The 26,404-nt window shown below is 43.9% G+C and overlaps 1 protein-coding gene across 1 annotated transcript; it reads right to left on the minus strand.

Moving 5' to 3' along the window:
* Positions 1 to 630: 630 nt before the first annotated feature.
* Positions 631 to 24,703, minus strand: LOC148591788 (uncharacterized protein C5orf34-like). The gene is given in 13 exon segments (XM_088536742.1): positions 631 to 667; positions 1,371 to 1,463; positions 18,149 to 18,237; positions 18,529 to 18,695; positions 19,009 to 19,082; positions 19,329 to 19,420; positions 20,704 to 20,827; positions 21,757 to 21,858; positions 22,456 to 22,682; positions 22,684 to 22,887; positions 22,889 to 23,084; positions 24,299 to 24,402; positions 24,599 to 24,703. Coding segments are annotated over 13 exon segments (1,614 nt in total).
* Between the last annotated feature and the right edge of the window lie 1,701 nt (positions 24,704 to 26,404).

Raw genomic sequence — 26,404 nt, forward strand, 5'->3', positions numbered from 1 at the left:
AGCATATGAAGCACTGCATACTTTTTTGGTAGCTCCTTGAACAGCGATGCAAAACTGAGGTAGCTGATAAATAGAAAGGCAGTTTACTGCAAGAACATGTCAAAAGGCAACTTAATTACCTCTCAATCAAAGATTAGTGGATGACTGTCAGTAAAAGTCACATAAGTTAATGTATGAGTTCATATAAGGAACCACCATTAGTAGTCGCTCCCATCTTTACTATCCCTCTCTACTGAGAACTAACTCCTAGCAGCTATAAAATGCTGTAACATTGTTTACTCTCCTTGTTAGACCAAGATTTTTTTTTCCTGTAGTTACAAGTAGCATCATAAAATCTGCTATTCAGATGTAACATGTAAGAAAAAAAGGGAGGAGGAGGGCTATATATTCTGCCATTGTTTTTGTTGACAGTGGTCTTGCACAGAAATGAATTGACACATGAGAAAACAAAAATAAAAACAGATAAATAAGAAAACAAAGGTGTATTTTAAGTACATTAACGTACATTTTAAGAGGGTAAGGCATTAGAAGAAGTTGTGATGATGATTGTGTCTTTGATGATCTAGAAGTGAGGCTTTGAATATGCAGATGAACAAAAAGCACTAATTTGCACAGATTTCAAAAGGATAGTTAAATCTGTATTTTTTCAAGCTCAGCATCAGCAGACCTGTATAAAAGATCATTATTAATCAAGTATGAATTATATATCAAATGTAATTTTGTACTTCAGAATTTCTTTTTGTATAGTTTTGCAGAACTATAGCTAATCAGTTGAGCAAAATCAAGTGAAAAAAGTTTTATCTTTCTTTCAGCAGCTGCATTTTTCAATGGCTGCATTTGTAAACCACCCATGTTTCCAAAAATCAGGGCTCTGAGCTAAGATTAGAATATATATATAGATAGATATATTTTTGTTTCATCAACTACTGAATTACCAATAAATCTATTAACAAGTGCAACTGTAATCAATTTCAGTTAACATTATTTTAATACCAGATCACGTTTCCATATAATGTCAGTAGACCTTTGTCTTTTAAAAGCTCTGTGTACTGTTTTGGACTGTTTGGGGTTCTGTTAAAAAAAAAAAAAAAGTTATTAGTCTGGTTTCCTCTGTTCATCTTGCAAAATAGCACTTCTGTAACATTATGAAGTACAAGAAAACAAGCTTTAGCTAGGACTCAACTTACTTAACATTTTAAATACTGAAAGAAAGATAAAAATAAACATGCAAAATAGTGCATTTTGAGGTACATTTGAGTGCATTTCAGATTGTTAAGAAATGCAGCCTGCAAGATACAGAATTTATAGCCTTGTTGAGTTTTTTTTTTCAATATTATTTATAATCAATTATGTAAGATAAAGATGAATACCCATTTTCTTCATTTACAGAGCACGCAGTATATTCAGGAGTCTCCTCCCTGTCACTCAAACTTCTGCACCATTCTATTACAGTTCTGATGTACCTATGTGTTGCAGCTTGGAGCGGGTCAGGAATGCCAGACAACAACTTCATAGAAGCTGGAACTGACTTGGTTTATTTCGCGTTATGTATCACAATATATAGCAATTCGCACAGCTACATCTCGGTAGAGCATCAGTAATTGGTTACAAGCATTAACGTGCTAACATATCATAGGTTGCTAAGCCGTATCCAAGCGCCTAACCGCAATGGCCACACTGACAGCTCAAGACAGCTGTACTTCCTCAAAGTTGTCTTTTATAATGAGCAACTTTCTCATTTCCCGCCAACTTAGCCCAGTCAAGGACTGGTCAAGAACACCCCCATGTCCCTGTCCTCCACATTTCCCCCTTTTTCTTTAGATTAAATGTCCCCGAGAAGCAAGCCAACCTTGAGGTGTCAGATTCGGATTACGTGAAAAGGCTGTTAACAAGCGTGATATCAAAGCGCGCAAACAGGTCCAAGCGATCATTAAACCAACTACAAGCAACAGTCCCCATAGTAACAACATTAATAGCGATTTCACCAACGATTTCATCCCTCCCCCGATTCCAAATAAGTCAGTTAACCCATCGAGTCCGAAAAACCCAACATCTTTTGTTACTTTCTCCGTATGTTTGATCAAGTCGTGGAGTTGTCTATGTATAGCTGCTGAGTGATCTTGCAGGTCCATGCAGCACATTCCGTCGAAGTCCTGACACCCATGCCCGTGAGCAAGAAGCAGGAAATCAATAGCGGCACGGTTTTGCAGTACAGCATGTTGTACCTGGGTTAAATCATCTGACAATTCACTAAGCACAATACTGGTTGCGTTTGCCTGCTTAACTGCCCAGCATGCAAGACGTTCAATATTCCTGTGAGCTCGGGCAGCTGACACTCCCGGCACAAAAAAGGAGGCAAAAATTATTTCTGAGCGGAATGCTCAAGTTTCTGTATTCATCAATAAGGGGGTTTCTCCACAGTTTGGCTGAAGAGCAGGACAAAGGGAGGGGAGACTGAGTGGAGCCATGAGCCAAGTGGGACAAAAAGAGCCATCTGCAAGGAGATGGGGCCTTTACAAAGGAGGGAAATAGGGCAATTCCCCCACATTCTTCAGCAAGGGGGACAAAGGAGTTGGTGAGCTCAGGTGAGAACAGATGGCGGGAGGCCGGAGTTCGGTGTAGGCAGGCCGGGAAGGCTGTAACTTCTGAGTACCTTGGCCAATGGGGAAAAGGAGAGGGCGTCCCTCGGTCGGGAAATTAGGATAAAAGGGGGGCTGCGTCCCCCAGCAATTTGAGAGACCCCACAGGGCTATGCCCGGTGGACTCTCCCTTTATTCGAATAAAGTTTTAAGAATCCTCTGTCTCCTTTTGGACATTCAGTTCTTGACAGCGAGATTTTCCGCACAATTGGGGGCTCGTCCGGGATCCTTCCACCTTCCGGGAACGGCAGACGGCGATTGGAGTCGACGGCGCGCCTCACCATAGCTTTTGGTGATCGACTCCTTCGACGGCAACCTGCACTGGACAACTGATTGGGTTCCCGAGACTGTCCAGAGACAGACGAGAAGCGGATCAGGGGGATCCGCAGGTAGGACCGGGAGGGGGTCCTCAAGGGGTGTGACGTAACGGACTAGGTCTGATAGAAGGGACTAGGTCTGACGGAAGGGACAGGACTAGGTCTGACGGAAAGGACCTCCGGGTAGCGCTAAGCCCGACGGAAAGGGCTAGGTCTGACGGAAAGGACCTCCGGGTAGCGCTAAGTCCGACGGAAAGGACCAGGTTTGACGGAAAGGACCATTGAAATCTCACTGGTGAGTACTATGAGACAGTAGGGAACAAAAGGGGTCGCGACCCCGACATGGGAGTCCAGGGAGAGCAGCAAAGGAAAGCCAAAAGAGGGTGCTGGGAAAAAGGTATGACCAGCTCGACTTATACCTATATAGTCCCTTGGGAAGACTTTTGAGGTTTTGGGATAACTTACGCATTCCCCTAGAAATAATTAAGGAACTAATGATAAAATATTGTTTTGTTTGGCCAGAATATAAATTCAGGAATCTGAAGAAAGGAAAAAAAAAAAAAAACAGATAGGGAGGTGTGGGATGTCCTCCAGTACCTTCCCTCACCTTATCACCAAAATTCATCAGGAGCCACAGCTCTTGTCCCCTCTGCACCTCCTGCTTCTAGTGACAGTGAAGAGGAAGAGGAACAGGACATTTTATCCCCTTCAAAAACAAGAAAAGGAACCCAGTACGAGGTGCCAAAAACTTCTAAAGTTCCAACAAAAATTCGGCAAATGCCCCTACGACAGGTTCCATTGGGAGGTCAGGATGGGGGATTTGGATTTGTAATCGTGCCACTGACCACCCAAGATATAAGGGGATTAAAGAAAGAACTACCTCCTTATTTAGATGATCCCATAGGAGTAGGGGAAAAGATAGATGAATATCTAGGAAATGCAGATTACACTTGGAAGGATTGGGATTTTCTTTTAGGAATCTTATTTGGATTCCAGGAAAAGAAAATGATCTTGCAAAAAGCTCGTCAATTATGGGAGGACAAACACCCGCAGGCAGGCCAAAATGCGATAGATGCACCCACTGTGGATGATATGATCCCAGTGGGAGACCCCCATTGGGATCCAAATGATCGAGTCAGTTTGACCCGTCTTCGAGATTATCGAGCATACATAATCAGAGCCATTAAAATGGCAGTCCCCAGAACTAATAATATGTCAAAGGCTATGACCTTGGAACAGGGAAAAGATGAGAGCCCCTCTCATTGGCTAGAAAGAATTAGAGATGCTTTGAAGAAACAGGGAGGACTGGACCCTGAGGGACCAGCCTTTGACACATTACTAAAAGTACAGTTTGTCACTAAATCTTGGCCTGATATAAGAAGGAGGATGCAGAAGGATGAAGAGTGGCAGGATAAACCATTAGAGGAATTGGTAAAGAGAGCACAACAGGTGTATTTGAGAAGGGATGAGGAAAAGGCAAAGACAAGGGCAATGATTATGGCTCAGTATATAAGACAATCACAAGGATCTGTGAGGCCCCCTGAGGGACCCCCAAGGGCCAGAGGAAGGGGTCGATCTCAAGGGCATAGTCAAAGGCAGAGCAGGGGGATGGTCTCTTCAACAGAAGATATCCATCTAAAACAAAAATTGGGAAGAAATCAGTGTGCATTGTGTAATGAGGAAGGACATTGGAGAAGGGAATGCCCACAGAGGCTAAGAGATCCTCAGGAAGAGGAAATTCACCGACTAATGGAAATGGATTGCTAGGGGTGTCAGGGGCTCCCATTATACCAGGGATCCACCACACGGGAGCCCTTGATAACACGGAGGGTGGGTCCGGACCGAGAGGAAGTGTGTTTCTTGATAGACACAGGAGCCTCTCGATCCACCTTGAATTTTATGCCAAAAGGAGGGCGATTGTCAAAAGGCTCCTTGGTTATCCAAGGGGTAAGTGGGAAAGACGAACGAGCGCGTATTATCCAGCCACTGGTAGTGGATGTGGGAAATAAATTTGAGATGCATGATTTTCTCTTTGTCCCAAATTGCGATTGCAATCTGCTGGGGAGGGATTTGATGGCTAAATTGGGAATGCAAATCAGTATTGTAAGAGATGATAAAGAAGCTAGCACTACTGTAACTTTGTGCAAAATGTCTGACAAAGCTTATGCTGAAGTGAACCCAGAAGTGTGGGCAGTTCCAGGAAAATATGGAAAACTAGACATGGAACCCTCCAAATTACTTTAAAGCAACCAGGGCAGATAGTCTCTAAAAAGCAGTATCCTATTTCACAAGAGGGAAGGAAAGGGTTACAACCTACTATTGAGTCCCTGCTGGAAGCAGGACTTTTGGAGCCATGTATGTCTCCATACAATACTACCATCCTGCCAGTCAAGAAGCCAGATGGAACCTATAGAATGGTACAGGACTTAAGAGCAATAAATGAAATTATCAAACCAAGACATCCCACAGTTCCAGATCCATACACCATTCTAAACCAGATCCGCTCTTCACATCAGTACTATTCAGTACTTGATTTGAAAGATGCATTTTGGGGATGTCCTCTCACAGAGGATAGTAAGCAATATTTTGCCTTTGAATGGGAACAAGAGGAGGGAGGAAAAACAATAGAACAGCAATTGACATGGACAGTTCTCCCGCAAGGATACACTGAGGCACAGGTCTTGTTTGGACAAGCCTTGCAGAAAATACTGAAGGAATTTACCCCACCTCCTGGAGTTAGGTTATTGCAGTATGTGGATGACTTGCTCCTATCAGGGGAAGAAGAGGGGATAGTGGAGGAAGCCACTGTGAAATTACTTAATTTCTTGGCCCAAAAAGGGCTTAGGGTGTCCAAAAAGAAGGCACAAATGGTGGAAAGAAGGGTCAAATATTTGGGGCATATTTTGACTGGAGATTTACGATGCCTTGACCCAGAAAGAATTCGGGGAATTTTAGAAGTACCATTACCCAGGACTGAGAGAGAGCTACGGCAGTTCCTAGGGCTAGTAGGATACTGCAGAGCCTGGGTTGAAGACTTTTCTGCATTAGCTAGACCACTGTATGACTTTTTAACCCAAAACAGCCCCAATGTTGTGGTATGGACACAGGAAGGAGAACAGAGCTTTAGAAAATTAAAAGATAAATTGAGCAAGGCTCCGGCCTTAGCTCTTCCGGATGCAGAGAAAGAATTTGAATTATATGTGGATGTCAAACAGGGCCACGTCAAGGGAATTTTAGTGCAAGAATACGGAGGCATGCCAAGACCAGTAGCTTATTTTTCTAAAATATTAGACCCAGTAGCTAAGGGGTGGCCTTATTGTCTGCAGAATTGTGCAGCTACGGCCCTAATGGTAACTGAGGCCCGAAAGCTGACCACAGGGGGATCCCTTGTTGTCAAGGTCCCACACCAGGTTAAGGCATTACTAACTGAAAGGGCTTCCAAATGGATGACCAGTGCCGGATTATTGCAGTATGAAACCTGTTTAATGGAGCAGGAAGATTTAAAATTAAGAAGTGGGGGAGGGTTTGACCCAGCTTCTTGTCTAACTGGTCCTGAGGGAGACGAATCAAAGGAAATCCATGACTGTATTCAAGTACTAGATCTCCAGACTCAACCTAGGGAAGATTTGAGAGATATTCCTTGGCCAGATGGGGACAATGTGTTTATCGATGGATCTTCAAGAGTAATAGAAGGGAAACGGGCTACAGGATATGCTATCATTAAGGGAAGGAAGCTGCTGGAGGGAGGAAAGCTGCCATCTACCTGGTCAGCCCAAACCGCAGAATTATACTCTCTAATAAGAGCCTGTGAATTATATCAAGGCAAGCTAGTGAATATCTTTACAGATTCTAAATATGCATATGGGGTGGCACATATGTTTGGAAAACTGGGGGAAGAAAGAGGTTTATTAACTTGCTGAGGGAAGGCATTGGTGCATAAGGATCTGATTGCTCGCCTGCTGGAGGTGGTGAACCTCCCCAAAAAGGTCTCAATAATTCATATCAGGGGACATCAGACAGGACACTCAGAGCAGGAGGTAGGCAATCGATTGGCTGATGAGGAAGCTCAAAAAGCAGCACTCCTACCAGAAGTATTCAAGATCCTCCCTCTCCTCCTGGTAGTCCAGCCATTACCAGAAAAGATGTCTTTTCTACCAGAAGAATTAGAAATAATTAAAAATAGTGGAGCAAAAGAAAAAGGACATGACTGGTTTACAAAGGAGGGCAAACAATGGGTGCCTAAAGCCCTAGCCCTACAAATACTGAAAGAGCTTCACAAAGGAAGCCATTGGGGCTCTAGAGGGCTGGCGGAAGCCTTCCTTAAAACCTATGCTGCCCTTGGTCTTTTTGTTCTGGCAAAACAGGCCATTGAGGGCTGTCTGATTTGTGCTAAGGCCAACGGCCGAGCCGCAAGAGAAGTTGCAAGGGGAGGACAATCCTGGGCTGTACGCCCATTCCAACGATGCCAAGCAGACTTTACTGAGATGCCCCGTGTAGGGAGACTTAAGTATCTTCTGGTAATAGTATGTCAGTTGACAGGATGGCCCGAGGCATTTCCAACTGCCTCAGCAACAACCGGATCTGTAATTAAGGTGTTCTTAGAACAAATAATTCCAAGATATGGGTTGGTAGAGGCAATAGATTCAGACAGAGGCACTCATTTTACAGGAAAGGTCCTTCAAGGTGTCATGACTGCCCTAGGGATTCGATGGGACTTGCATACCCCTTGGCATCCTCAGAGTTCTGGTAGAGTGGAAAGGATGAATGGGAACATTAAAAAGCATCTTTTAAAATTGGTGTTAGAAACTAAGATGCCGTGGACACGACTTCTCACATAAGCTTTAGGAAGAATAAGAGCAAAACCAAGGGGAGACATTCAGCTGTCCCCCTTTGAAATAATGTTTGGGATTCCCTATCCTGCTAACACCCAACCTGGCGGGGAGGTGGAGATAAGTGATATATATTTAAAGCAATATGTGGCCAGAATACATTCTCTTGTGAAGTCTCTCTGACAGGAAGCCCAGCTTGCACAGACCCTCCCCTTGGATTTTGCAGTCCATGATATCCAACCAGGGGATTGGGTCTTGGTCAAAGAATGGAAAGAAGCACCACTGCTAGCAAAGTGGCGAGGACCTTATCAGGTATTACTAACCACAGAAACATCAATCAAGACAGCTGAGCATGGATGGACTCATCATACCAGAGTTAAGATTTCCAAGACTCCAGAAGTCTGGACTTTCTCAGTTGAAGGAAGAGGATGGAAAGCCCCGGCTAACTCTCCGTAGATCTGTACCGCTGGCGGGGAGTGGTTCTGGAAAATAAACTCTGGGTTGCTGGGTCTGTGGGAGTCCAGGAGGATATGAAGACTACTCATGGGTACTAGACATACTGAATGCAGGTTGCAGGTTGTTAGTTAATAACCTAGTTTGGAAAAAAAAAAAAAAAAAAAAAAGAGGAGGGATTGAGCGGAATGCTCAAGTTTCTGTATTCATCAATAAGGGGGTTTCTCCACAGTTTGGCTGAAGAGCAGGACAAAGGGAGGGGAGACTGAGTGGAGCCATGAGCCCAGAAGGACAAAAAGAGCCATCTGCAAGGAGATGGGGCCTTTACAAAGGAGGGAAATAGGGGAATTCCCCCACATTCTTCAGCAAGGGGGACAAAGGAGTTGGTGAGCTCAGGTGAGAACAGATGGCGGGAGGCCGGAGTTCGGTGTAGGCAGGCCGGGAAGGCTGTAACTTCTGAGTACCTTGGCCAATGGGGAAAAGGAGAGGGCGTCCCTCAGTCGGGAAATTAGGATAAAAGGGGGGCTGCGTCCCCCAGCAATTGGAGACACCCCACAGGGCTATGCCCGGTGGACTCTCCCTTTATTCGAATAAAGTTTTAGGACTCCTCTGTCTCCTTTTTGGACATTCAGTTCTTGACAGCGAGATTTTCCGCACAATTGGGAGCTCGTCCGGGATCCTTCCACCTTCCGGGAACGGCAGACGGCGATTGGAGTCGACGGCGCGCCTCACCATAGCTTTTGGTGATCGACTCCCTTCGACGGCAACCTGCACCGGACGACTGATTGGGTTCCCGAGACTGTCCAGAGACAGACGAGAAGCGGATCAGGGGGATCTGCAGGTAGGACCGGGAGGGGGTCCTCAAGGGGTCTGACGGAAAGGACTAGGTCTGACGGAAGGGACAGGACTAGGTCTGACGGAAAGGGCGATTGTCAAAAGGCTCCTTGGTTATCCAAGGGGTAAGTGGGAAAGACGAACGAGTGCGTATTATCCAGCCACTGGTAGTGGATGTGGGAAATAAATTTGAGATGCATGATTTTCTCTTTGTCCCAAATTGCGATTGCAATCTGCTGGGGAGGGATTTGATGGCTAAATTGGGAATGCAAATTCCCAAAGAAGCTAGCACTACTGTAACTTTGTGCAAAGTGTCTGATAAAGCTAGGCTGAAGTGAACTCAGAAGTGTGGGCAGTTCCAAGAAAATGATAAAACACCAATTGACATGGACAGTCCTCCTGCAAGGATACACCAAGGCACCGGTCCTATTTGGACAAGCCTTGCAGAAAATACTGAAGGAATTTATCCCAACCCCAGGAGCCAGGTTATTGCAGTATGACTTGCCCCTATCAGGTGAACAAGAGAGGGTGGTGAAGGAAACTGCTGTGAAGTTACTCAATTTCTTGGCCCAAAAAGGGTTTAGGGTGTCGGGAAAAAATATATATATGTATATTATATATATATTTGGGGCATATTTTGGCTGGAGGTTTAACCCAAAACAGCCCCAATGTTGTGGTATGGACATGAGAAGGAGAACAGAGCTTTAGAAAATTAAAAGATAAATTGACCCAGGCTCCGGCCTTAGCTCTTCTGGACACAGAGAAAGAATTTGAATTATATGTGGATGTCAAACAGAGCCGTGGCAAGGAAATTTTAGTGCAAAAGCATGGAGGCATGCGAATACCAATAGCTTATATGTTAGACCCAGTGGCTAAGGGGTGGCCTTATTGTCTGCAGAATTGTGCAGGTACGGTCCTAATGGTAACTGAGGTCCGAAAACTGACCACAGAGGGATCCCATGATGTCAAGGTCCCATACCTTGTCAGGGCCTTGCTATCTGAAGGGGCTTCTGAAGTGAGGGAGGGTTTAACCCAGCTTCTTGTCTAACTGGTCCTGAGGGAGAAGAACCAAAGGAAATCCATGACTGTATTATATTTAAAGCAATATGTGGCCAGAATACTTTTTCTTGTGAAGTCTCTCCGACAGGAAGCCCAGCTCGCACAGATCCTCCCCTTGGATTTTGCAGTCCATGATATCCAACCAGGGGATTGGGTCTTGGTACATCAATCAAGACAGCTGAGCATGGATGGACTCATCATACCAGAGTTAAGATTTCCAAGACTCCAGAAGCCTGGACTTCTCAGTTGATCTGTACCGCTGACGGGGAGTGGGTCTGGAAAATAAACTCTGGGTTGCTGGACTACCCATGGGTACTAGACATACTGAACGCAGGTTGTTAGTTAATAAGCTAGTTTGTAAAAACAAATATTGTCCAAAGGAGAAAAAAAAAAAAAAAAAAGAAAGAAAAAAGAGGAGGGATTGAGCGGAATGCTCAAGTTTCTGTATTCATCAATAAGGGGGTTTCTCCACAGTTTGGCTGAAGAGCAGGACAAAGGGAGGGGAGACTGAGTGGAGCCATGAGCCAAGTGGGACAAAAAGAGCCATCTGCAAGGAGATGGGGCCTTTACAAAGGAGGGAAATAGGGGAATTCCCCCACATTCTTCAGCAAGGGGGACAAAGGAGTTGGTGAGCTCAGGTGAGAACAGATGGCGGGAGGCCGGAGTTCGGTGTAGGCGGGCCGGGAAGGCTGTAACTTCTGAGTACCTTGGCCAATGGGGAAAAGGAGAGGGCGTCCCTCGGTCGGGAAATTAGGATAAAAGGGGGGCTGCGTCCCCCAGCAATCTGAGAGACCCCACAGGGATATGCCCGGTGGACTCTTCCCTTTATTCGAATAAAGTTTTAGGACTCCTCTGTCTCCTTTTGGACATTCAGTTCTTGACAGCGAGATTTTCCGCACATTTCCCAATCATTCCATAAACTAACATCATCATTGCAATCACTACCTACAGTAACCTTTGTACTCCTTCGTCGCCTAACTGTTATTTTCCGGCTCCCAGGAGGCCCGTGTGGCCATATCGTACTAAGGCGACCGATTGTGCAAGGTCCTCCCATAGGCTGGGCTGGAATGCCAGCCCAGGCTCGATTTCCGCATATAAGAAAATATCCGGGAGGAAGTTTACGAGGCAGGGCATTACCTTTAACCTCAGGGACGGACCCGGCACACCAGTTTTCCCAACTTAAACTATTGCCAATCGGATCTACGGGGGTGGTATTATTAGATAAACGCATTGGCCAAGGTAGTGGCACTGCCTCGGCGCTGGTATCTAAGAAAGCACAAGCAGTAGCATTAAGAGAATCTAGCAATTCTAACTCCTGTGGCGGGTTATCCAGATCCTGCTGGCCGTTAACCCACCACTCGAACTGCGACATCACAACAGACATATTCTTATAGTCACACCATTTGCTATTTGCATTCTTACAATTGTCATCATAGTGAGCCGCAAAAACCACAGCTTCACTGTCATCAAGTGGGACCCCTACCAGACAGGTCACAAAAGGTGTGCTGGGTCTCGCTAAGCTAGCACAAAATTGTGTAGTATTTAGCTCTCTGGCTAATGTTACCCATATATTTTGCCGAGGGTCGAACAGCCATGGGTGGAGTACCGAAGCCTCCCACTCACAGACACTAAGGCCCGCGAGAATCAGCACCAGAAATGTTTTCATCTTGCATGGATGGCGTCGGCCCCTCCGCTACCTTCGTCCACCTGCTGGGCACCCACAGGGGACCTGAAATGGTAGAAACACACATGTAACCCCTGCCGAGGAACAGCACCTCAGCAGGACCCTCCCAGATTCCAGTTTTCGGGTTTCGAAACCTCACCCACATTCTGGTTTCCACGGGAGGAACACACTGCGTGTGTTTGACAATAGGGGGCACTTCCTCCGTACCAAAAATACACAGATGATTTAACACAAAGAGAACAACTGAAAGGCGCTCTTTTGGGTCAGAAATGTCCTCAAATTTTCCCAGATACTCTTTCAAGGTTCGATGGGCTCGTTCTACCACTGCTTGTCCCGTAGGGGAGTGCGGAATACCCGTACTGTGCTCCACCCCCCAGGTATCACAGAAATGACAGAGCGTCTGACTAATATACGCAGGGCCATTGTCAGTCTTAATCTTTTCAGGCACCCCCAAGACTGCAAAGCATGTTAACAAATGCTTTTTTACGTGTATGGCCTTCTCTCCAGGCTGTGCCGTTGCCCATATGACCTTAGAAAAGGTATCCACACAAACATGGACATATTTCAATCTTCCAAAGCTCGACACATGAGTGACGTCCATTTGCCACAGCTCTAAGGCCCTCAGTCCTCTCGGATTGACCCCGATACCCAATCCTGGACCATGGTGGCTACACTGTGGGCACGCCTGCACAATTCCCCGTGCATCTTCCAATGATACCCCAAACTGCCTTGCCAAACCCTTAGCGTTAGTATGCAACATTCCATGACCCACTCTTGCCGCTTCAAATCGATTGAATGGTCCCATCCGAGGGGCTACACTCACCAACCTATCTGCTCGGGCATTCCCTTCCCCTAGGCCTAGTTCCCATGTGTGACTACGGATATGTATCACGCAGTAAGACTCAGTCCTCATCATAATCGCCTTCCTTAATTGAAGGAACAACTTTCCCAATCGCTGATCCTCCATGGCCTTAATCAAGGCACCTTCTATTCGGTCTACCACTCCTGCTACGTATAAGGAGTCAGTGACCACATTCAAGGGTACCGACACCCACTTGGTGAAGGCCCAAACTACTGCTTTCAATTCCAAGGTTTGAAGGGAATCCTCCTCCGCGGATAAAGTCTGAGACTCCCACCGATCTCCATCCTGCCAGGTAATTGCAGTCAAGCGCGATTTTTTACCTGCATCTGTGAAAGCCGTTACCGCATCTGGCAATGGTCGCTTGGATCGCTTAGGGCGTTCGACCCAATCATAACTGTTTAACAAGTGACCGATTTTCCCCGACACTGGGCGCGATATTATGTCCCCTGAAAAATCCAACAACGCCAACTGCAGAGCTGTTGAGTGCCTAATTGCCCACTCTAAATCTCCCTTTTGTATCGGTAGACCTATCATGTTCGGTTCTTCCCCTGCAATCGCTACGACCCGATCCCTACCTTTCCGAATTAGAGATCCCAGAATCTCAAAGGGTGTCGCAATAGCTGTTTTTGGACGCACTGCAGGGAATGCCCATTCTAGCACCGATACCTGCGTCTCTCCCCCTTTTTCTTTAATGAGCTGACTAATTACAGCAGCGTAACTAGTCGGCCCCTTTTACAGTAGTAAGGTTATACCGAGGTCCAACCTCCGGCGGTAGGCTAACCGCTGAGACAAGACCTGGGAGAGATTCTGAAGGCACTGTTGTTGCTGCTCTGTCAGGCTGATTGGCGTCGCTGGATCAGTACCTTTTAGTAAAGGCACTAATGGTGCAATCTCATCATTGCTAATACCTAGGACAGACCGTACCCATTGCAAATCCCCCATAAAGGTTTGCACATCAGACAACGTGCACAGGCTCACTTTCAATTCTACTTTCTGTGGCCTAATGGTAGCCTCTGATATACGCCAACCCAAATACTTCCAAGGCTGAGTACGTTGTACCTTTTCAGGTGCAATTTGCAACCCTCGCTCCCGAAGGGCCTTTGAAATTACTTCCTCCTCTTTTACCGTAATAGGTTCTGCTCGTGCAAAAAAGATATCATCCATATAATGATAGATCAATGTATGTGGCCACTGTGTACGCAATGGTTGCAGGGCCGCGGCCACAAACAATTGACACATTGTCGGACTGTTCTTCATTCCTTGGGGTAACACTACCCACTGATAACGCCTAGCAGGTGCTGCCCTATTTATGGATGATAGCGTAAATGCAAAGCGGACGGAGTCCTGGGCCTGCAGTGGAATGATATAGAAACAATCTTTTAAGTCAATTATCAACAAGTACCAACTTTCCGGGATCATAGAAGGAGAAGGCAGGCCGGGCTGTAAAGCCCCCATCGCCTGCATCTGTTGATTAACTGCACGAAGATCATGAAGTAACCTCCACTTCCCTGACTTCTTAGGAATAACAAAGATTGGTGTATTCCATGGGCTAGTGGAGGGCACCAAATGACCCGCCTTTAACTGTTCCTCTACTAACTCTTCAGCTATTTGCAGCCTCTCCTTCGTTAGCGGCCACTGCTCCACCCAGACAGGGTCTTCTGTTATCCAGGTGATAGCAACAGGCTGCTCAACAGTAGCCGCTAAGGAAAACCCTGTCCTGACGCAGTTGAGAGAACCACTCCTAGCTGAGCCATGCACTCCCTGCCAATCAACATTTGAATAGGAGCAGGCAACCACTTGATCATCTATTGTAAGCTGTACAGGGTAAACACTTTCCTCTGTTTGTTGAACCCCGCCTACACCTCCAATGCACGCTGCCGCTATCCTTTTTGGCCAATGCCTTGGCCAACACTCGCTTGAGACAATGGTGCAATCTGCACCAGTGTCCATCAACCCTTGACAGCACACGCTTTGGCCCCGGAAACTCACTTGCACCTTCACTAATGGCCTATGTTTCATGTTTAGAGTTAAGAGGGCTTGTCCTCCTGTGGACTCAAAGCCTTTTTGCTTCCGTGGCGGCAATGAAGCTGCTTGGGGATTAATAGCCCCTAACAAATTCTGCAAAGGAACTAATTGAGCCAATTTACTACCTTTAGCAATAGTTACCGGTGGGGTCAATGTGTATACCACCATTTCGATTACCCCTTCTGAATACGAATCAATAATCCCAGGTATTACAAAAATACCAGACATTCCCGCCGAAGATCGACCCAATATCAACCCCCCACTTCTTTTCCCTGACCAAGGTAAGCCTTTAAACTGGGAAGGAATTCGCATGGGGGAGGCATCTTGTAGACAGATGCTTACTGCGGCTGCCAGGTCGATGCCCAGGCTTCCCCTTGTGGCAGGCAGCCAGAGCTCCCCCCCTGCACCATTGTTCTCCTCGCGCGGGCAGGATTCGCGCTCACATTCCCGTTTCCCGAAAAGACAGTACCAGGGGCTGATCTGCACGCCTTTTGGGAATGAGTGTCTGTCTGACATCGGGGGCACCAAACACGCCCTTCATCACAATTCTTCCGAATATGTCCTCGACGACCACACCGGAAGCACTTAGGGCCATCATCACTCAGCCGTTTCCTCTGTCCCTTTCCCACAAGGGGTTGCAGTGCCGCAGCTAACACTCGGGTCGCTTGCGCCTGCTGAGCGGCTGAATCAAGCAATGCCTGCTCTACCCGAGTCCCCAAAAATGCTCCTGGGTTTCCCACACCCCGACGAACGATCTCTTCAAGCATCTCCTCAAGGGACACTCCCTGAGGCAATGTCACCAGCACATCCCTAGTTCGCTTATTAGCATTCTCGACTGCTAAGGACTGCGCCATAAGCCTCCTAGTTCTTTCATCCAGCGCATCCATTTCCTCTAAAGCTTTAAGCAAACGATCCACAAACTCACCAAAGGGCTCGTTCACACCCTGTTTAACATTTACAAAAGACGGCCCCTTCTTTTCCTCTGGTAAGGACATAAACGCTGATAAGGCGGTCTGTGTCACGAGCCTCAAAAGAATAGGAGGATACTGCATCTGCACCCCCACATCCGCGAAGTTTCCCTGTCCTATGACCGTTTCGGGCCGTAAATTAAACAATGGGTCATCCTGCCCCCGCGGCACAGCGCATTCCCGTGCCGCGTGAGCTGCCCACTGTCTTTCCCATAACAGTAACTGACCCGGTGTCAAAATTAATTTTGCGATTTGTTGACAATCACTAGGAAGAAGCATATCGCTGTTAAAAATGTAGGATAGCATTTGTCTGGAGGGCTCGCCTTTGATCCCCCAACGCACGACCGTATCCCTTAATTGGCTCAAAATTTTCCAGTCAAACGGATCCCATTTACCCGCTGCCCCCCCTTGACCATCCGGCTCAAAGGTTACCGGGCACGCTACCCTCATAGCCGGCTCCCATTGACCCTCCAGAATTGCATCCCTGATAACCCCAGACCAACGCGAAGAGGAAACCCGCGGACCCGAACGCCCCTCAGAAGCCCCAGACCACCCCCCATCTATTGCTCGCCCATCTGCCTGAGCTTGAACCAGTGCTCTAGAGGCTTCTCGGAACAGTTTATCAGAGGGTCGGCCCCGGCTTCGCTCCGGCGGTTGCTCCTGTGGTCTATTCCCAGCTGCCCCTGCCGGGGGTGGTGGCGCCGACGGCTGGTCTGGCGATTCGGGAGTCACGGTCGGCTGGTCTGGCGATTCGGGAGTCGCGGTCGATTCGGCTGGCACAGGTTCCAGTGGTAAAGGTGGTGGCTCCGAGGGACGCTGAGATTGCGATGACCCGCCTCCGAGAACGCTATCAATCAACTCCTTGGCGGTGCTCTTTGGGGCTGCAGTAGCGCCTCGTCCAAGGGGGCCCTTCTGCACTGCCAATCCCTCGGGAGACGATTCCTCCCCTTGCAGTATCTGCGTCGCAGCTACTACCATTTTCTTTTCAGCCTGCATACACTTGAGCTGATTCGCCACCTCGCGCCAAGTTTGACCCAGTTCTTTGGCAGTTTTGTTGCCCTCCAGAGTGGCTTCCCATAATGAGTTCCCTATCTCACGCCACTCTGTTATACTAAAAACAAATTGTGGCTCCTTTAAATGTCCTTTCCCCCTTGCCCACTTAATCAACTCATACAGCTTCTTCGTGCTCACTGCTGCCTCCCTTTTTGCTAATAACTCCAGCAGCAGTTGTTCAGCAGCTTCTTGCTCCATGTACACGTGCACTGGGAATTCTGCTTCTAGCCGTTACCCCATGCCGTCTTCCCGTGTGCACATTCACGGCCGGCTTACCCGCTCCGGTCCACCTTCTTGGTCGGATCACTCGGCTGCACCCGTACGTCATCCTCCGGAATCCCGCACCATTGTGCCAAGTTCCTGTACCGGTCCCTGTTCGGAATCTTGTCCCTGTTCGGGCGCCACTTGTTGCAGCTTGGAGCGGGTCAGGAATGCCAGACAACAACTTCATAGAAGCTGGAACTGACTTGGTTTATTTCGCGTTACGTATCACAATATATAGCAATTCGCACAGCTACATCTCGGTAGAGCATCAGTAATTGGTTACAAGCATTAACGTGCTAACATATCATAGGTTGCTAAGCCGTATCCAAGCGCCTAACCGCAATGGCCACACTGACATCTCAAGACAGCTGTACTTCCTCAAAGTTGTCTTTTATAATGAGCAACTTTCTCATTTCCCGCCAACTTAGCCCAGTCAAGGACTGGTCAAGAACACCCCCATGTCCCTGTCCTCCACACCTATGTTATCATGAAAATTCACAGGAAACAAGTAGTTATTTAGATGAGAAATACACTCTATTAATTCATCAAAAAGTTGAAGGCATGAGCCAAAACATTTGTATTTGAAAGAAAAAGCTGTGATACAAAATCTTTGACATTTTTTTGATTCTCACTTTTTCTCCCAGCAAGAATCTTCTTAATTCTGTGCTTTCATAGAAAATTATAACAAAGCCGCATGATTTTTAATTAATAGTATACAAATGTTATTTTTTTCTGTGAAATTCTCCTTGTTAAAATGTAGCAGGGTAAGCTTCTGATGATCCCCATAATGAGGCTGTAATTAGAGCAAACAGATTAGAAAAATAATCTGCAGATAGAGGTCAATATTTGTAATGAAGCAAAAATTGGATAAAGTTCTATCACTTCCTTGCTCTATTTAGGGCAAAGGTTTTTTTTTTCCCCTCTTATCCACTGATTTAAGTGCCAAGTTGCAGCTCTAGTTTGAGATTTTATTCTGCAATGACACTTGCTGTGCTCCTGAGTCATGCAGGTCTTGAATGCTTGTCAGATGAGAGATGTAGCTTTTGTAATAGTGTTTTGTTTGTTTTTATACTCTTTCTGATACACTTTCAATAAACACCATTTTGTGAGAAGAACTGTATTTCTTAATATTAAATTTTAAATTCTTTATGTTACTCATACCTTTCATAGATTCCAGCATGACTCATTTGGATTAGCTGCTGTACCCCATCAGTAGTAGTTAATTTATACCAGCCTACATTTTAATTTACCTTAGAAAAAAAAATTATAAAAGTATTAATGTTCTGCTAAAGTTTTGAAAAATAAATGCACCTACTAATTACCTACTACAAAACCAACAAACAAACAAACTCAGTGAATATTCCACTTTAAATGTTTAAAGCTTGTATTTTGTTGAGGATAGAATTTAGCATAGCCACACGTCTCAAATGGAAAGAAGAAAACCTGGCATAGTCCCTGACACTGATTTTGTGTTATTTAAGAACACTTTATTCAGAAAAGTGTGAAGAGAAGTTTCCAAATGCAGAGAACCCATGAGTTACCTGGATCCTTCTAGAGCCAGGTTTGAAATCCCAGACCATATTCAAGGTCATCCCATCCCAAAATGTAGCACGGATTTTATTATCTGAGTATTCAACAACTCTTCCTATTCCAGGAATTACTTCTTCAGCTAACAAAAATGGCAACATTTCACATCCATCTGTCTCAGCTTTCTAGAACAAAACAAATACATCAAAAAAAAATCAGGAAAGGTCACTTCTGTCATTTGAGCAATTTATCTGTCTCCCAAATTTTCAGTTCCCTTGTTTTACCTTAACACCACCAGGATTTCCTTTTCATGCAACTGATTTCTGCTTCACAAAAGTATCTTAATACTGCATAGTTTTGATTCCCAAATATGTAACTCTTGGTCTTGTTTACAGGATACATGCAGCCTTTCTTCCCTTAGACTAGGTTCTATTCCCCACAGCTGATATAATCATTTTTTTTAAACAGAGAAATATTTATAATGCTCCAGCTACATACCATTTTCCAGCAGCAGAGACTATAGCTGTGAGTTAATGAAAGTTTAGTCTTGTAGCAGTACTGAAGCATTCTGAGGAAAAAAAAAAAAAACCAAATCGAAAAAACAATCACAAAGTACTAAGCATTTCATAATTACTATGTCTTCTACACTGTTGAGACCTTTGTTCGACAAGTCTATAGATGTCCCCCATGCTAATATGGGTTCCTTTAATTTTTACACTTCATGTCATAATAAGCATTACGTATAATTTTAATTATTTTCTTCTCAAAGTCAGAGGAATTAATATAACAATAATGAAATAAAAGAATAAGTTATTTGGTTGCCTGTGTAATAATGGAGGCTATAGAGTATGGACTTCCTGGTACATCAGGAGGTAGACTGTTCACTGAATACATCTTTTCTTCTCTCTGCAGTAAAGAGTAGAAAGAACTTGAGTTACTATAGTTGCTACAGAATGAAGACTGTATTTAAAAGCTTGCAAGACATGAAAATGTGTTGATTTCTAACCCCCAAACAAGTATAACAATATTTAATTCTTTCACTGAAAACAGACAAAAACCTAGTTGAAGAATAAAAAAGATGCATCATTTATATCTACTTGTGTAGCAAGATATAAATTCAAAGTTTCTATGCACTCAATATGAACCAAGAAATTTCTTGTATCAGACAACACACTGTGGTTCATTACTAACTGACTGTTAAAATCTAGGTTTTAAGATGTTGACCTTTATGCTACTTTAAAAATATAAATACACAAATGTAGTGAAGGACAGGAAAAAAAATACATTTGAATATATAGTTAATAAATGATGAAAAATGCAAGGGATAAATTTATGAAACATAAATGGTTGTGCCAGATAGATCTGTCACTTAAAAACAATGAAGTATCTTTGTTATTATGTCTCTAAAACGTTTTTTTTTTTTTTTTTTTTTAAACAGAGCAAATTTGCTATTCAGCTCAGGGATTTTTCTCTGAATTGTTACCTAACTAAGTGTGGAAGAAAGCAAGCACCACTACTACTGAATATTGAACATTATGTTCTGGGACAAGAGTGATTAAAGGACCACTGCACCTCTCCTGATTTTCAAAGATGTTCTGACCCTAACAATACAGTGCCATATTTGCTTTATTTCCCCCCCCCCCTTTTTTTTTTTTCCTCCCAGCATGTAAACTTCAGTATGGAAACAGAAGCTCTCTTACTATTTTTTTTTTTTCCAAAACCCTATATTAAACACTACATAAACCCACGAGAGGATCTCTACTCCATGGAAATTTACAATAGACACTTTTTCCAGCACTAAACAGCTGGTCTGTGGCAAGGCCCAGACCAGAACCAGAATGTCCTAGATTATGTCCCCACAAAGCATCCCAATGGGAAAACAAAAATGCTTGCACGTCCATAAGAAAGATAAGAGTTTATTCAATTTTACAGGTTTAAAAAGTCCCCTTCTAAATTAGTGAGAAATCTATGCTTTTGAAATAGACGTTATAACACACAAATTTTTCTTATTGTGTTCATACACTCTGAAACAGAAGGAAAAATTTAGAAATTTGTGTATGCTTAACTGATTGCTTTATTACTGCTTATTATAGTGATCACCTGATGGGCAACTGTAGAGATTTCACTATAGGCTATGAAAGATGCTGTCAAATGAATTTGGAAGATATTTTTAATAGTTTTATTTCTACCTTTTTTGTTCCTTTCTGAACTGGATAACGTTTGAAGTAGTTTCCCAAAAATACTCCTTCTGACTTGAGAAAGCTGCCATCACCAGCATAAATTTCTGCAACACTGGTACTACCATGAATAAACCTATGAGAAATAACAAGATTTTACACAACACACTGCGCCACTAGACAAGCAACATATGTTAGTAAAGTTGAACAAAACACTAAGCACAAACACATTTTCACCAAAATGTTCAGGTTTCTACTGTTTTCCAAGCAGCAGAGCTTACTAATTATTTATTTTAAGAGAGAAGCTTAGTATTCCTTTTATAATGCAATAGGAGATGCTTTTTTCTTTCCAGGTGTGTGTATTTTTTTTCCTTTTAAAGAAACTTAGGAGAGATTTTTAATATGCTGTGTTGAGGTAAACATCTCCTAAGAGCTATGTAATCTCCAGAGAACAAAATACAGTGATGCTGGAGAGAAAATTCATTCTTTTCAGCGGACCAGCTCAACCTACTTTACACAGAAGAAATAATGGTCAGACTAACTGCTTCCTAAACAACCCTCACGTATTCATTCCCATTATAGCTGTACATTTTTCACTAAGACTACCAGACTTGGTGATCATGCAGTATCTCGGGACTCAACATTTGTTTAAGGAACTATTTCTGCAACTCTGTGGTCAGATGCCCTGATTTCAGTAGTGTGGCTTTAAGAGCCGAAAGAAATGAATTATAGTCCTGAAATACTGCTACACATTTTGTTTAGATGAGTTCCAATTTTTTTTAAGCCAATAAAATCCACAGTAGAGTTTAGCTACCTGTTACAAAACAGAGATCACCAAGATAAACATTTCTAAAATATGAAGTCTTTAACACCAAGAGAAATGATAAAATTTGCAAAGAAAACAAGCATCGTAATCATCAGCGAAGCCTATAGGAGCTACTGCTGCTCAGTAACATCTAGTTGTGTAATCAAGGACTGAAAGAGGGGCAAAGACATGAAAACTTAAAGCTTAATTCCCATACAAATTAAGTGTTGTGAAGATGAAAAGCATGATCTCCTTCGTACCTGTAAAGAACACCTTGGCACCATATGATTTGAAACATCCGAGCGTATGAATGGGTTTCACTGTCTCCATCCTTCTCTTGAAAGAAGTCACAGAAACTCCACCTGTGTAAAATACAATAAACGATTCACAAAATCTGCAGCTTTTTTTTTTTTTTTTAATCACCATTACGGTATCCTCTACAGAAATATGTTTCTATACTGAAAGCAGAAGCATGCATATGCATATCTGTTCAAAGGAAAATAGAACATATATTTTCAATGAGCTCTGGTTCCTTAGTTATCAGAGTACCCCATTTAATTTCTCAGATATAAAACCAGTTATTCAAAGATTGTTTTAATTCATTTTAGCAGCGCTGATTGAGAAAATAATGCTTCTGAATTGGGACAGTGGTATATATTCTCTAAATAAAAAACAAACACCTTTCTCACTATTCTTTCTTCATTTACATATTTATACAGCATTTCAGGAAATCTTGTTTTTTTTTTTTTTTTTCTAAACTACCTAATTTCATTACTGTGGGATAAATATTGTTAGCCTCACAAATTTCACATTGAAAGAAGTTCCTAGTAAAGAAGAACAGGATATTTCATTGTTTATTTCTGATAGATAAAACTCAGTTATTTTCCTAGAGGCTGAAGTTCAGAGCTGCAGAATTGTAAAACATACATCAACCCTAGAAAGAAAACAACTTATACTACCTGTGTAAGTGTGGTGCACTGCAGCTGAATGGCAAAGCTGTAGGCAAAGAAGAAACTGGTTCATATGTTTCGAAGTTTTTTAAAACATCAGATCTGCTCGATGCATGGTTATTTTCCTCACAAGTTTCCATTTCACTGTTATTAGAGCACATTAATGCCAATGACAAAGGGTATGTCCATTCTTCTGGGCATGAGGAAACAGAGCAGCGCTGTGTAACCCATGAGTGTAACCCACTCAGAAGAGCAACTTGGCAGGAGAGAAGGTTCTTCATCTCTGTCTTTTTGGTCCTTTGGTTTGGTAGGTTCTCTGTATTTACTTGCAGCACAACCACATTCATCCTTCTTAGTCTCTGTCCTCATTTGTTTTGATGACATTTCTGGAACAGCATTTTGCCTTGATTGCCCACATTCATTTTTGGTTTGATAATTCCTACCTATTCTTCTGAGAGGAGCGCAAGGATGCAGGCGGACTAACTTTGCATAAGAACTCCACTGTAAACTCCTGCTGCAATTCCGACAAGTAAAAGTGAGCATACCCATCGAGGGAGGAGATCTTCACACTGCCATTTTTCATACACGTTGCCACATCAGCGGTAGCAGGGTCAGGCCATTGAATCTCTACAATATCACTGAGAAGGATCTAATGCAAGAGAAAGGATTAGATATGTTGTAAGGTAGGAAAAAAAGCTCACTTGAAGTGACAGTGGAGGGTTTGCACTTAAATGAATTGAGTGTTTCAGTGAGGTGATGTGTGGCAAGATATTTTATCCTATAATTAATTGCATACATGAACTCAAGAGGAATTAAAATAATCTTCATATCCTGCTTCTTCCTGTTCCAACGCCAAGGTTGTCATTTAGTATCTACTCATAAACAACTAAGCCATAAAAAGGCCAACTGACCAGCCATGATTGCCCAAAGACAGCAGATACTAGTTACCAGGAGAAAGCCTGAGCTATCCTGATCGAATCAGTTAGCGGTAAAGTTCACAGAGAGCCCACATTAAAATTGTGTACGTTAAAGTATCATTTATTTTGAATCTTCCCTCTATTTATTAAACGAAAATAATGCAACGAAGTGGCACATAATAAGCGTTCGTGTTTACTTACCAATACCAAAGCATATCAAAAGGCCACTGAAAGTAGGTGTGCAAATTTACTAAATCCCTGGCAAAAAGATTGCCCAAATGGTAAACATTTTACAGTGTTACCTCACTACATTTAGAAAGTCTCAAACGAGCAGCCCCCTCTGACCCAAACAACAACTTTCAAAGGCAGATTCAAGGCCACATTAAGCTAACTGTGCTGGGAGCACTGAGCCTAATACCAGCTCAAGCGTGGGAAGTAGCAAAGGCCTTGAAAATGTGGGCGCTGGCTGAAAAGTGAGGCCAGCGAAGAATAAAGTGATGGTAATTTACTGGTCACAAAAACAGGTCCTGGAAGCAGTAAACGTGGCTGGGGGGGGGGGGGGGCTAGCAGCCTGGCCTAGTACAATGGGGTCCTGAACTGCTTGGCCCCTCAGTGCCCTATTGCACTGAGGCTTCTCTGAAAAGGTCTTATGTAAACAATTTCTAAGTTTTTAGAGTTTCGGAGAAGGGTGAGACATCTCTCCAACATTCGGCTGTAAAGAACAGGGATAAATACAAGGCTAAGTTTAATTTGAAAGTGTAATTTAAAATAGCTATATTCTAACCAAGTTGGCAAACGCACTACCCAAACCACCCTCTGCACATCTTGCAGATCAGATCTGTATTCATACTCAGGGGCACAAAACCCTGCATGTCCCTCTGCTAGGCTACCAGGGCCTTTATCATTTTTTAATGACAGCATCTCATGGTTAAAACTTACAAAACTTACTTTTTTTTCTTTCTGGGGGTATAATAAGTGAAGGTAAGTAGAGGCAAGCAGAAAACTTTTTCCAGATATCTAGAGCTTGCAGAAGTTGTTCCTGATTTGGAGAGAGGGAAAAAAAAAAAAAAAAAAAAAAGGAGTGTGTGGGGAGGAGAGAAAACGCAGTATCGTGAATTAGTCTATCGGGAGGTGCCGCTTTGGCAGCTTCCATCGTGCTCCCCTTTCCCGCGAGCAGAGCTCGAGGCACCGCCTCAGCTCCCGCGGAGGATCCCGGTGCGGCGGCTCCCCCCCACGCACACGGCGAAGAGCACCCGCTGCCCCCACACTGGACCCGGCGCGCTGCGGTACTCGGCGCCGCAGGCGGCAGCCACCGGAGCCGCGCGCCTCGGCAGAGCCATCGCCTCCCTCAGCGGCCGGCCGGCCGCCCAGCGGGAAACGGGGCGGGGCGCCCCCGCGCGGCGGCAGCTTCGTCCCACGTCCCCCTAGCACTGAGCGGGGCTGGAGGGAGATGCGCAGGCCCAAGGAAACACACAGCTGCTTTTCCCCCAGACAATTAAACTTAATCACTACACACACACATTCTTTTTTCTCCTACCTGCAGCTGGGGTGTGGTGCAGGGGCTCCTGGCCTGCTGCTTGTGGCTGCAGTTCTCTGTGTGTGGCATTTTTAATTGAAATGGCTTATTCTTCATTATTAATAAAATGAGAAGCAGCAGCCTTAGAATAATCAGGAGGTAATTTTCAGGCCAAAAGCCTGGGAGGAAAGTTAGCAGTGAGGCTTAGACTGTGCAGAAGAACCACTCACCTATGGCCATGCATCTTGCAGCTGCATTTCAGTGTATGTATTTACATCCAGTACAGCCCCATGGAGAACCTTTGCATCAGTCTACGCACATTCCCTCCCCAGACAGGCAAGCAGCTGCCTGGAAAGATTTACATTTCCTCCTCTACCACCATCTCCAGAAAAGCATGAAGAGGCTTGAGGGACAGGATTAAGAAACCAGCTTGCAGAGGTACATATCCCAAGGGTGATAGACTACAGATAAATAATTTGCTTGTGCTTCTTTGCATATACATTCATACCATAGAAAAATCCAACAAATAGCCACATACACAAGGTCCCTGCTGAGTGAAGAATTGTTTTTCCAAAACCTAATTAAAAAAATTAACCCTCAAAGCCTTTGGGGGAAAATATATTTGTACCCCTCCCCTATTTATGCTGCAAAGTTGTTTTAAATTGTTAGTTAACCCCCATGTAAAGCACTAAGCAGATGTAATTCAAGATCCTGTGATATACAGCCACACCAGATCAGTCATAACCAGATACTCATATAGTCTTATCTAGCCTTAAAAAAAAAAATAAGTCATTCATTACCTATGGAAACAGGGGTTTCTTAGATCAGCATAGAATTGCTGAAGAGGTGAATTTGGTACAAATTTCTGTTTTCTAATTTGCTGATAAAGCAGTTGTAGATGGTAGATCAACAATCTAGTAAAGCAGCTGCAGGCACAAATATGCATCAAAACAATAATGTTCAATTTCTAATTCCCCTTTTAATGGTTATCATTCTGCAGCATAATTGTCTGAAGCAAGTTTCAAAGCACTTTTTTTGGATTATAAATCCTGTTTATAGCATTTTTACTGAAGGAAAACCTAGCACTGTAAAGATACTTGGTCTTAAACAGGCACAAGTCTAAAAATTTATAGGGCTAAAGCAGGATTCAGAACATGCAAATTCTTATTCTGCCTGAGCATGAAAGTATTTGTTTTTTCATCCATTAAAAATTAGGAATGATGTTGCTTTTCTGCTTTATTAATTTTGCTTTCTTGTTTACTGATGAAGTAATGGAAGATGCACTGTTATTGCTAGCAACTTCACTGCTAAGGTTACAACCCTAAGCTTCAGAAGTGCAGAGGCTGGACACCTCCCTCAAGCACACATCACCTATTTTATCTCTGTGTTCGAGTAAGGTGGCAAATACAGTAAATAAGTAATTCATTAAGTGCAATCATGCAAATTTCTTAACATTTGGCTGTAACTTCTGGAGTGACACTTTTTTTGATCTGTACCAACTAGTAGGATCTACAAGAATAAACTA

Source organism: Tinamus guttatus, unplaced genomic scaffold, assembly GCF_059628265.1.
Source record: "Tinamus guttatus ecotype Peru unplaced genomic scaffold, ASM5962826v1 Tinamus_guttatus_pri_ptg000706l, whole genome shotgun sequence".
Lineage (NCBI taxonomy): Eukaryota > Metazoa > Chordata > Aves > Tinamiformes > Tinamidae > Tinamus > Tinamus guttatus.